Genomic DNA, 12426 nt, shown 5'->3' with positions numbered 1-12426 from the left:
TTTTTTTTTTTTTTTTTAATCTTCATCCATATTTTAACGACTCATAACAATAATTTGAACGCTGAAGAATTTAAAAATCTCTCCCTAGGAATAAATATTGGGAAATTTCTTGCTTCACCATATCGTTTGGCCTCGACTTCTTTATTGATACCTTTTCACTAAGCGCACATTTAACAAAATACTATATAAATAGATTTTTATAATTATTGAATAGGCTAATTTCAAAGATATTTGAAGCTTGTCATCGTGTCAATTGAGTAGACAATTAAAAATGCCAATTACTGACATAAAAGTCTTCAATATTGATGTTTAACTTTTCTGACTTCTTCAACGTAAGATGGAGAGAAACATAACTTACCTTATTGGTAAGAGAATAATCCTTACTGATCTGTCTTAGTTCAATCACGAAATATCGAGATTTTATTTTCGAAAGTTGAATTAATAAGAGAATAATCCTTACTGATCTGTCTTTTTTGTAGAAGTAGGATAAAAAGCGAGGTAGCCAAGTATGAACAGAATAATCAGATCATATATTAAGATAGTACTAAATCATATAAACCCTAGACCTATGACCTAACTAAAATCTTAAAGAGGAATGCAAAAATAGTGATATATTTAAAGGACTAGGTTGAAAGAACATGTTTGCGTAGACAAAGTCCAAGTCTTTTTGTGTAAGTGAGAAAGACAAGAGAGTAGGAAGAGATTCTAACTACTCCTTTGACAAAAAAAATTCTCTTCTTTAAGTTTCAATCTTTGCTGACTTTTACAAACACACTCTTGTTCTTGTAACCAAAGCAAAGAAAAGGACACCTTTTTTTTGGTTTTGTCTTTTTCGATTATAACACAGGAATCTGCAGTTAAAAGCAACCTCAAGGTGAAGAAGGCCTTTAACTTTTTGACTCTTTTAACATTTTCCCCTCTTTCTAGAAACTAAACATCAAAAAAAGTAAAATCCGAAAATTGCAGATCACTAGCTTGCCATACCATGGCTTGAAACAGTACATATCGTAAGGCAATTAACAATTTTAGATCGCACCATATGTTCTTTCAGTTGGTCTCTGCGTTGTTGTTTGAGTAGAGGATGCGGAAGAGCGATCCCATGAGACTTCATTAGCAAATGCATTGTTGATGTCTTCAGTTCTTGAGTAGCTTTGTCCACTTCCACTCACCTATATATGAAGACCAAAATCAATTAGCTTACATGGAAATTGTATCTTGAGAGGTCCATAACCACCAATGAGTTTAGTCCTTGATTTTTCATAAATGAAATCCTTGGACTTTTCTTGTAATACTTACAGTTTCTAGTAATCCCGATAGAAGTGACATCCCTGGCAATGCCTCAATTCCACGCTGCATCCATATGAACATGTCAGTGACTGTGTATGTGTGTGTGCAGCGTGAAAGAAGAAATAGAAAATCAAGAATGGAAGTAGATGGACTGAAGATTACCACACGTTCTACTCTTGTTTTGTAAATAAAGCCTCCACAGCAGAAAAGCATAGATGCAACGAGGAATCTGATCAGAAGAAACACACGAGAACACAAGAATTGAAATAATTGTCCAGTTATATGACCGGCATGTAAAATTACAAAGCACTATGTGCAAGACTAATGTGTTTATGTTGTAAATGTTAGTAAGATTCTGAGAGTGAGGTTTACTTACACGCAGGAAAAAACTCCAAATATAGCCATCCCTTCGCTGATCCTCCTTCACTACCTTGGTTGTATTCTGAAATGATTTAGGAACAAAAAATTGTTTGTGTCAGAGAGAGAGAGAGGGGGAGAGTGAGCAAGCAATGGAAATATTCAGCTCAAGGGGAGTGCATTGTGGATGATCAAGCCGAGTGTATAATAAGCTCACCGCAGAGTTTTGTGAGGAAAAACTGAACAGGATCGTAACCATCCACTGGGATGGTGACGTTGACTTCATATGGAGTTCGCCGAGATTTCTCACCTTTGAAATTTCCGAGAGAAAACAACAAAGGTTACAGAATTCGTAGCAAAGATCAATGACACAATGCAAAAAGCAAGGTAACAGGACTCATTACAATTCCAATCCAGTACTAAAGTTGAAGGAGATAAGGTTGTTGGATGGTTCCCAGTCAAGGAAGAACCAGCTATCTTAACATCAAGACCATTCTCTGGGAAAACCTTGATGATAGGCTTTCCTACCAATGTTGAAAGAGAAGCAATTGCAGTCATATAGAGAGTAAGATGAGTCTGCTCGGTCTTGAAACTACAAATCAGAAACACTTCAGGATGTAAATACACAGCAACTCAAACATTAATAAACAAATTTCTTGATTTCATACCTAGACTCGCGACGGGGCTTATCAAATCCAAACTGTGTCATCCCATTATAAATCTGCAGGTCAAAAATCCAAAATCAAATCCAATTTGAAGTTTATGTTCAGTATGAAAAAAACTGTTACCAAGAAGTTGGGTTTGTTCGTTTCTTACAACTTCCCATGAGCGAGGATGCAAACCGACTGTGAATCCCTTAAACACCCGCGGGCCAGGTTTCTCACATGGAATAGCCAACTCGACAGTAACTCTGGACCAGTGGGAAAGAGCAAGAATTTGTTGTATACCAAGATTCGTGGATAATAAGAGACGAATAGTAGCAGACAGACCTGCAAGTTGAATCTTGGGTGACACTACATATGCATCCAAGTCCACCTGAATAGGAGAAAGAAAGAAAAGAATGAAAACTTGATAGCTTTCCAGGAATTGAGGAGCATTTCAAAGTAACATCTGTAATGGAACACAACAGAACAGAAGCAGACACACCTTTACAACGTCCATCACCACAGTTCCCACATATAATATTGACCTGAACAAAACAGAGAAACAACACTCAGAAGAATAGAAGCACTAAAAAACCTTCAAAAATAAGACACTTGTGTAGATATCTCTAACCTGTGCTGTACGTCCAAGTTTGTCATAACTCTGTTCACATTTTGACAGGTCGCCATGGTAAAACCCCTATATGTATATCATAGATCATGAACCAAACATTAACAAGTGAATCCATGTTCCGAACTGCATGTGTAGATATCTAACCAAAACTAACTATGATGCCTTATGCCAAACAGCAGAGCAAAGAAGAGAAAAGCTCTTATTTGAACGAAATCAAAACTTCCAGAACTAGAAACAAAGTAGCTTAACGGGTCAAATCGTCCGAAATCAACATATCCCTGCAAACAACAAAAGTCATACATGTGGAATCTAGAGTTGAACAAAGGTTTTTGATGATGTAAGAATTATACCGCCTGGCCTCTTGTTTCAACATCCTTGCAAAATCTAACCACCAGATCAAATTCCTATACCAATAAAGACCAAAACCTAATCGAAACCCAAAGTCCTTAAAAAACCAACTCTCGGCATTATAATATGAGAACATAATAAATACATACACACAACCTTCCCATCATATTCAAAAGGATGGCCGATCCAACTGCTCTGATCAAAACCCAAGTTAAAGGAAACAGCTTTACAAGAAACTAAATCAAAGCAATGCAACAAAGGAAACTACTTTACTAATAAAGCCTCAACACAATAATAGAAAGAGGATACAAAATCGACAAGACGACTTGAATTGTCAAGAGCGTAGCAGTTAGAATCAGGAACGGGAACAGATGCAGCAGCAATTACAAAAGCTGCACGCATTTGCCAAAAAGATTAACGTTTTCGAAAGAGGGAAAAAATCAACGAGATGGGCAAATTCGTATGGACGAGGTTTCTTTGTACCAGAGATGAAGAGATATAGAATGAAACTGTGCTCTCTCGATGGGCACCTCAGTATCTGCATAGTTAAAACCTGGAAACTGGGGTCTTCGTCGTCTCCGATTCGGATTTATTGATTTCACTCTCTATCAACAAAGGCAACAAAGACGACGACTGGAACCTTCTAAACGGCTCCGAAGGTCTCTCTCTAATAAACCGATCCGGTTTAAATTAAATAACCAATCCGGAATTCAAATTAGGTTCTGATGTTATCTAATAACCGAAAGTCTACTTTGCTGCCAATTGCCAAACATGTCAACTAGTTATTTTTCAACTGGTAACTAGGATTTAGATTATTTTTTTATTTTATTTATATAGATATATATTTTTATATTATAATTGATTAAGTTTTTTTTTAATATAGATAATATAATATTAAAATATATTGGCAATAAAAAGTTGTGTTGTTGAATTGTGATTTTGTATAGATATTTCCATTAAAAATTAAATTAAGGAAAGTTTTCCATAAAAAATCATAATTAAGGAAAGTAAAACATTCTTAATTAGATTTTATTACAAAATTTTATCTAAGTTTTAACATTTATTTATATCGCAAAGGATTAATTATGCAAATCTTACAAATAAAATGTTAAATTACAAAATGTACTTCAAACATGTTAATATAGATATAATTAAAATAGTTTGAATTATTATTATATTAAAATTACCATTACTTATCTTAACTGTATTTAAATTATATTAAGATACAATATACTAAAATATTCGTACTAAAACAAGTTTTGTGCACAAATATAATACACATTTCACAAATTTTCAATAGAGTAATTAGTTGACACAATTGTAAAATAATAATATGTTAATTTATTTTAAAATTTTAATTAATTATTTTTAATTTAGGATATAATTTATAAAGTATTAGATTAAAGTGTTTAGATAATATCATTTTGCTGAAATTACATAGGCATTGAAATAAGTAGTAATGGCGTTTGATCCAAATCATATTAATGTTTTTTAGATCATGGACATAATAATTTTGCTTTTTAAGTCATAATTTTCACATTCGACTGCAGTGTTAGAAGAACGTTAAAAAACTCAATAGTCTTGATGAGATTCTCTCGCGGTCCCAACTTGTTCACTTTAATAATCGTTTTGAAATTATGTGAAAGTTGTATAATTTTTAATTTAGAATATATTTTTTGAAATTATTAAACTAAAGTATTTAGAGGATATCATTTTGATGAAATTACATAGGTAATAAAATAAGGGGTGATGACAGTTGATAGAATGATATGAATGCTTTGAGATCAGCCACATAATGATTTTTTAAATTGTATTTTTTTCACATTTGTTCTTATCAAATTTGGATTTCAAACAACAAAATATGTTGTTTGTTGGAAGAACTATTTTAATAAGAGTTTCTCGGTCCCATCTATATTAACATTTTTGAAGTAGATTTTGTGTTATGCCCTTTTAGTTTTGTTTATTTAAAAAGTTATTTACAACATTAACCCCTAAAAATTTCCAAAACTAAACATTACTCCAGATTTTGTTTCCTAAATATTTTACATTTTATTTCAATTAAAAGAATAACAGCAATCGATATGGAAATAAAAGCTATCATATATTTAACCATACATTATGCTGTGTTTTGAAGATATTCTATATCTGAATCCTTCTTCGTAAACAAAGAAAAAAACAATTTGATTCTTAACGTAATAAAAACTTCGATTGAAAATTATTTAAATATTATAATTAACATATATAAACTTAATATAAAATTTAATTATTACGAATATGTAAAATTAAAATTTCTAAAATACTATATAATGTGATTACATAGTAGATGAGTTATAAAGAGAACATGTTGAAATTAATAAAATATTATTAAATTTGTGTTAACACGGGTTAAATCCTCAATTAATTATTTATCAACACTACTATTTAGAATATTTAACATAAAATCAAGTTGATTTAACTAAGATTATATAAAATAATTAAATCATTAGGAAAAATATGACTTAGTCACAGTGTATAATTATTGATTATGTATTTAGATCCCTTATTTTTTGTTATAATAATTAAAAATCAAAATAGAATCTCAAACACTAAACAAAACAAACTAAATATAACAAACAAATGGTCATGACCTGTATTACAGGTAAAAAAATAATATAAATATTTAGTCATACAATAACTCATCTATTTATAAAACATTCAATATTTAACATAAATATACAATATAAAATATAAATTATATGCATATGGTGTACCACGGGTTTAAATCTAGTCTCTAACAATTTGACGCAATTAAATTTAGAAGCAAAAATATAAAAAACAAATTTCGGTAAAAAGATATTCAGATTTTCACAAAACAATTACAACATACCATCTAAATTACAAATAACTAAAATATATAGGTTCGCGGTCTAAAATATTTTAGATAAGAAAAAAACACACGTGGATGCATGTTGCCACGTGGATTTCGTTGATTAATGATAAGCTTTTGGTGGACCCCATAATTTTTTTTTTACTCTTTGGTGTTATTTCCTTTTTCACTTGGGATAGTCCAGACCATACGATAACATTTCTATTTTCCAGTTGCTACGCTACTTGCTAATTTCATATAATGTGACAAAATACAATTTGCAATTTAGATGTACATGAAAATTTATAAGAAAGTATAATAATATACACAGAAAGAAAGAACAAAATTTTCTTTCTTTTCAACTTTCTTTAATAATTTTTTTGGTTAAAAACGAGAAATTGGTTTTACAGTTAGCTTTGGCTTTGATGATTTGTGAGCGCACGCATTGGTCGAGACATTTGGATACACAATACACACACACACACACACAAAAAGTAACATTATCAATCCACCATGCAAGCCTCTAACTCTTCAAGAGGCTTTCTCCCCCTTAATGGTTCCTCACCAGTAGTTGAACTGTAAGGAGAAGAAGCAGAACGAAAGATACTCAGTGAGAGAACATAACAACATGATGGCTTGTGTCTCAAGTTTCAATTGAAACAAAGAAGAAGACTTACAATCTTCTTCTTCTTCTTCTTTTTCTCGATGTACGCCACTAGCTCCTCCTGACGACCAAGTGAATCATCCAAAGCCTGCATCAAAAAAGAAAAATTTGCCTTAACAAAAACTTTAATGGAGGAAGTTTTAGTAATTACACATGTGAACGATTCAGAATATATATGTACCTTCTTGGTTGCAGCAAGCTCTTGCTCCAAGATATTGGACCGGCTAATGGCAGCGTTAAGCATCTCTTCCTTATCCGGAGGCATAACTGTTGGCTGCGCGCTTAAGACGGTCACTTTCTGTTCCAGCTCAGCCATTCGTTTCATGATGGCCATGAAATCTTCCCCTGAGATTGCAGGCACAGTCATTTTCTCTGACTGCATGGCACTCTTGTTCATTGACGCATCGTCGCAGTACACAGGGCTCGAGTATAAGGTTGACTCGGTAAGTTTCCTTGGAACGTTTTTAGTCACTCTAATCATCGTGACAACACCCATCACAAGAGCCATGACCCCGGTGAAAATAGGAGACCTCCCTCCATCGTTTGTAGCGTTGCTACACGCTTCTTGAATAGCATAAACTTCTTCTGCTTAGAAAAAAAAGAAGAAACTTTGAGCTTAACATTGATGTAAAACAATCAAACTGTAAGAACAAATGGATTCACAAGAATCATCATCATACTCTTTGAGAGGGAAAATTTGTGAGCTTCTGGCACGTTCCAGGCTGGGTGAGCGGCCGGGACCTGAGTAGAAAGAAACGCATAAGGAGAATTTTTAAATTGTTGGTTATGTTGATGAGCTACACTTGTTATCTAGGATATAGAGGTTGGTCACTCTTACAATTTCGACCCCTGTTGAAGCCTTTTCCTCTTCAGAAGCCGGCTCTGTTGTAGATTCATCATTTCCCTAAAGGATTATAGAATATGAGTTTCTCTAGCATTGGTAGGAGTGATGAAGATTCAATGAAAGGAAACGTATTCACAGCATATATAGGTAAGCTCAAAGTAAGAAAGACCTCAGGGATGGTGTCCTCTGCAATGTTGTCAGCTTGGGATCTCTTTGAGCATTTGTGATCACCATTTTGAACTTTCTGTAAGAACAAATGTATAAGTTCACACTTGTTCATTAATGTTGATGTATTGTAGTAAGAATTAGGAAAAAGACTATTCACCTGCATGATCTCTGGGTTTTTCCATGGGCCTTTGTCAGAGCGCATGCAGCCTCCTTCGTCAGCACAGGTACATGAACCTCCAAGGAATTCAGGAAGTTCACTGGTACAAATTGATATTAGAACGTCAGTCATCGATCAACAGAAAGCATAAAGTAGTTTGTATGCTAATCTTCTTGTGGAGCTCTCACCTCTCATCAATTATCTCAAGCAACTTGCTTTGGTACTTGTTGCCAAGCACCTGATATTCAAACAAGCTAATTATTTAAACTTAAAATCATTCAAAAAAATAAAACAAGCACAGTCAATAGTAAGAGGTTTTTGAATACTTGCATGGATCTTTGCTGTAGTCTTTGGGTCAAGGAAGGACTTAACCGTGTTCCACAACATTCTGAATCCTGAGCCAGCATTGATGATAAACATCCTGTTCAAGGTCTGATCCAAAGACGTTAAGAAATTTAAACTGCTAGTTCATAGGTAAAAGAAGTTGGGACTAATGGAAGATGACTGAGCATAGAAATGTAAAAACACACCTCAGGATAGTTGTCACCGTCGACCTTTTGAAGACGTGTGATCAAGTCTCTAGCAGCCTTGTTGAAGTTTTTGAGTCCCTGTTATAACAATAAGGAGGCCATGGGAGATTCTAATTAGTGACCATGGCTATAAAGTGTAGGGTTTTGTTGATTTTGTGAACTTTTTTACATACCACTCCTTGGACATCAAGAATAGTTGTGCTTTGATCAATATGCTTCTTTGCTGCGATGGTGCACGCTGGTAACTTAACATTGAAGGTCCTCTCAAACTCCCTAACATGGTAGTTCACATACCTATCCATGGTTGTGACTTGCATCAACTTGGTAGAATCTACTTGACCTAGCCTCTCAATGTACACAGGTCGTCCTTCCTTGTCAACTCCGTGGTGTCCTTGAGGGTAGTATTTCAACACTTCATCAATTTCCTTGAAATCAAACTCCTAAAATACGCAAAACAAAGAGCCAAAAATGATCAGACCAATTTTAAAATTTTCAAAACGTTCCTTGAATAATAAGTAATACCTCCATGACAGTGTCAGCACCAAACTCCTTCCTCCATTTAAGCATTTCAGTCCACATCTGTTTGGTTTTCTCAAGATCAAATTTTCTGGCCTTCAAAAATCTAAGCATCATATGGTAGTCATCGTGTTTCTCCGGGAGTAGCTCATCGAGTATAAGCGATTGGCGAAAGGCGTCAACCGCTTTCAACTCCTCGGCGTCATGCACATCCTCGATGATCTCCACAGACATCACTTTGCTACTTCTTCTTTTCTTGGTCATTGAATACCTCAAATTCTTAGAAGAGCTCCTCTTCTTAAAAGAGCCCATCCTTGGTTTCAACTCGGCATCTAATTAAACAACCCCAAAACAAAACAAAAAAACATTCAAGAACAAGAAGATAACAGAAGACAAGATCAAGAACTAAAAAGGCTTTTTATCTTTATTTTCTTACTTTGGTTCAAAGACATGATTTTGCCAGATAGTTGGAATAGGCAGGTAAGGGCACGAGGGACGAGCACTCTAACGAGAGTGTCTTATTATTTAACCAATGCCCTTTGCCAAATTCCTGCCAAAAAAAGAACACATCCCTAATTACAAATCAACTTCCGATGAACATGGAGGAATGAAACAGAACAAAAGAGAGAGAAACAAAAATAGAAAAATTACCTCTGCAAAGAGGAAATGAGAAGATGGAGAAAGATAAAAAGGAGAATGAGATTGGTCCGAAAATCTCTCAAAATCNTTGAATACTTGCATGGATCTTTGCTGTAGTCTTTGGGTCAAGGAAGGACTTAACCGTGTTCCACAACATTCTGAATCCTGAGCCAGCATTGATGATAAACATCCTGTTCAAGGTCTGATCCAAAGACGTTAAGAAATTTAAACTGCTAGTTCATAGGTAAAAGAAGTTGGGACTAATGGAAGATGACTGAGCATAGAAATGTAAAAACACACCTCAGGATAGTTGTCACCGTCGACCTTTTGAAGACGTGTGATCAAGTCTCTAGCAGCCTTGTTGAAGTTTTTGAGTCCCTGTTATAACAATAAGGAGGCCATGGGAGATTCTAATTAGTGACCATGGCTATAAAGTGTAGGGTTTTGTTGATTTTGTGAACTTTTTTACATACCACTCCTTGGACATCAAGAATAGTTGTGCTTTGATCAATATGCTTCTTTGCTGCGATGGTGCACGCTGGTAACTTAACATTGAAGGTCCTCTCAAACTCCCTAACATGGTAGTTCACATACCTATCCATGGTTGTGACTTGCATCAACTTGGTAGAATCTACTTGACCTAGCCTCTCAATGTACACAGGTCGTCCTTCCTTGTCAACTCCGTGGTGTCCTTGAGGGTAGTATTTCAACACTTCATCAATTTCCTTGAAATCAAACTCCTAAAATACGCAAAACAAAGAGCCAAAAATGATCAGACCAATTTTAAAATTTTCAAAACGTTCCTTGAATAATAAGTAATACCTCCATGACAGTGTCAGCACCAAACTCCTTCCTCCATTTAAGCATTTCAGTCCACATCTGTTTGGTTTTCTCAAGATCAAATTTTCTGGCCTTCAAAAATCTAAGCATCATATGGTAGTCATCGTGTTTCTCCGGGAGTAGCTCATCGAGTATAAGCGATTGGCGAAAGGCGTCAACCGCTTTCAACTCCTCGGCGTCATGCACATCCTCGATGATCTCCACAGACATCACTTTGCTACTTCTTCTTTTCTTGGTCATTGAATACCTCAAATTCTTAGAAGAGCTCCTCTTCTTAAAAGAGCCCATCCTTGGTTTCAACTCGGCATCTAATTAAACAACCCCAAAACAAAACAAAAAAACATTCAAGAACAAGAAGATAACAGAAGACAAGATCAAGAACTAAAAAGGCTTTTTATCTTTATTTTCTTACTTTGGTTCAAAGACATGATTTTGCCAGATAGTTGGAATAGGCAGGTAAGGGCACGAGGGACGAGCACTCTAACGAGAGTGTCTTATTATTTAACCAATGCCCTTTGCCAAATTCCTGCCAAAAAAAGAACACATCCCTAATTACAAATCAACTTCCGATGAACATGGAGGAATGAAACAGAACAAAAGAGAGAGAAACAAAAATAGAAAAATTACCTCTGCAAAGAGGAAATGAGAAGATGGAGAAAGATAAAAAGGAGAATGAGATTGGTCCGAAAATCTCTCAAAATCGTTCCTTTGGATTCTCGGCTCCATTAACGTCGAGATAATCTCCACCTCATATTCTCTCTCTTTCCCCAACCATTGACTCTTCTTCTTTTTTTGGTCACAGTTCTGTTGGTTATATCAAGTTATAATTATACAATTTAGAAACAGAGCAAGTGAGATATGACAACGGGCTAAGAGCTAAGAAGGGTTGTCTTGTTATATTATCATGTGCACTGTATCTGGCGTACTTCGTTCATATTATACGCACACGAGTCTTATACTAACATGTCAATTTTGTTTGAGATTTGAGAGAGGGCTTTATATGCAAAACAACTTTCTTGTGCGACAAGTCATCATCAGATGAATTTTTTTCCCATAAATTGAAACTTTTAGAATTTATGCAACAACACTAAGCTACTTCATCATCAATAGAATAAGAAAGAGGGGAAAAATAAATATCAAACGAGAACATTTGGAAAAAAAATTTCATAAACGTAAAGAACAAGAAGCCATTTGTCTTCGAGAATTCTCTCCTTCGTCAACTGTAGCTTCAGATCAACCACAAGCCTAGTACTGAAAGTACCATAACCGCGGTTTAGGAATCGGCTCTATAAACATCTGCAAGCCGTTGAGTTTGCCAATTCTGTTGTTGTCTATATTCTCAAACGCATGTGTTGTTTTTTTGAAGAAAAAGAGTGCTCTCTCGATGTGTTTTGGTGTTTCAGGACTTGAGTAGCTCTGAAGCAAGTCTCTTGAGCGACTCGGATGCTATAAGAAGATCAGATTCAATATGTCCTGCTGAAACGTAGAGTTTGATTCCCACAGGTAACCGGCATTTATCAAGAAACGACCTTTTAGAACTCACAACCAACACTGAGTCTTCCTTCAGAGCCTGCATGCATCTAGTCATGTCAAGAAATGGGGCGACAGGGTCTAAGATTTGGTTTTGCAAAAAAACAATGAACTTACAAGGTCAGCCATTTTCTCAAGTAGAAGCAAATCCTCTTTAGCTGAACCGCTAGATTTCTCTAGTTTCAAGAAAACAATAGGTGATTCCGGGTTGCTTGTTAACGACATCCCCTTGATATCTGACAATCCTGCGTTGTTCCAAGCGTTTCGTTTTAAATCAGAGAAGATAAAACAAACTAATCAAACTCTAATTGTTGCTGTACAAGATTGAAATATCAAACCTTTCCATAACAGAGCAATATTTTGCTTCAGCTTAACTAACATATCAGGGTTTTGATCAATGACATCAATCGCGGTGATAGCAGCACT

General features: G+C 35.0%; 4 protein-coding genes and 1 pseudogene across 4 annotated transcripts in view; all 5 read right to left on the bottom strand.

Moving 5' to 3' along the window:
* LOC104716490 lies at positions 711-3866 on the bottom strand (annotated as a pseudogene).
* Positions 6362-9664, bottom strand: LOC104719958 (phosphatidylinositol/phosphatidylcholine transfer protein SFH12). Its single transcript, XM_019231354.1, has 14 exons — positions 9643-9664; positions 9428-9541; positions 8998-9323; positions 8649-8915; positions 8476-8553; positions 8276-8377; positions 8134-8183; positions 7946-8045; positions 7790-7864; positions 7615-7680; positions 7457-7517; positions 6958-7361; positions 6790-6864; positions 6362-6688 (listed from the first exon to the last, which is right to left on the bottom strand). Exons 2-14 carry the CDS (start codon positions 9441-9443, stop codon positions 6674-6676), a joined length of 1635 nt encoding a protein of 544 aa, XP_019086899.1. The 5' UTR covers positions 9444-9541; positions 9643-9664; the 3' UTR covers positions 6362-6673.
* Positions 9710-11119, bottom strand: LOC109126798 (phosphatidylinositol/phosphatidylcholine transfer protein SFH12-like). Its single transcript, XM_019230645.1, has 6 exons — positions 11098-11119; positions 10883-10996; positions 10453-10778; positions 10104-10370; positions 9931-10008; positions 9710-9832 (listed from the first exon to the last, which is right to left on the bottom strand). Exons 2-6 carry the CDS (start codon positions 10896-10898, stop codon positions 9710-9712), a joined length of 810 nt encoding a protein of 269 aa, XP_019086190.1. The 5' UTR covers positions 10899-10996; positions 11098-11119.
* The window catches only part of LOC104716488 (long chain base biosynthesis protein 1-like), a 10977-nt gene continuing 10055 nt past the window's right edge, over positions 11505-12426 (bottom strand). Inside the window, exon 13 of the mRNA XM_010433871.2 lies at positions 11505-11731. The gene's annotated coding sequence lies outside the window, so the exon portion shown is untranslated. The remainder of the gene's footprint in view (positions 11732-12426) is intronic.
* Positions 11507-12420, bottom strand: LOC104716489 (long chain base biosynthesis protein 1-like). The gene is made up of 3 exons (XM_010433872.1): positions 12339-12420; positions 12118-12245; positions 11507-12040 (listed from the first exon to the last, which is right to left on the bottom strand). Exons 1-3 carry the CDS (start codon positions 12379-12381, stop codon positions 11870-11872), a joined length of 342 nt encoding a protein of 113 aa, XP_010432174.1. The 5' UTR covers positions 12382-12420; the 3' UTR covers positions 11507-11869.

The sequence above is a fragment of the Camelina sativa genome, chromosome 10 (assembly GCF_000633955.1).
Source record: "Camelina sativa cultivar DH55 chromosome 10, Cs, whole genome shotgun sequence".
NCBI classification, from domain to species: Eukaryota; Viridiplantae; Streptophyta; class Magnoliopsida; order Brassicales; family Brassicaceae; genus Camelina; species Camelina sativa.
The sequence above is the reverse complement of the archived record's forward strand: the minus strand, read 5'-3'. Positions and strand labels throughout refer to the sequence as shown.

Coding starts and splice junctions, on each gene's coding strand:
- LOC104719958 (XM_019231354.1), bottom strand. Junction 8,554..8,648: donor TTCTTGATGTCCAAGGAGTG/GTATGTAAAAAA, acceptor TTGTTATAACAG/GGACTCAAAAACTTCAACAA. Junction 7,362..7,456: donor CAAATTTTCCCTCTCAAAGA/GTATGATGATGA, acceptor TTTTCTAAGCAG/AAGAAGTTTATGCTATTCAA.
- LOC104716489 (XM_010433872.1), bottom strand. CDS start 12,381: ATGTTAGTTAAGCTGAAGCAAAATATTGCTCTGTTATGGAAAG. Junction 12,246..12,338: donor TATTGCTCTGTTATGGAAAG/GTTTGATATTTC, acceptor GGAACAACGCAG/GATTGTCAGATATCAAGGGG. Junction 12,041..12,117: donor TTGAGAAAATGGCTGACCTT/GTAAGTTCATTG, acceptor AGATGCATGCAG/GCTCTGAAGGAAGACTCAGT.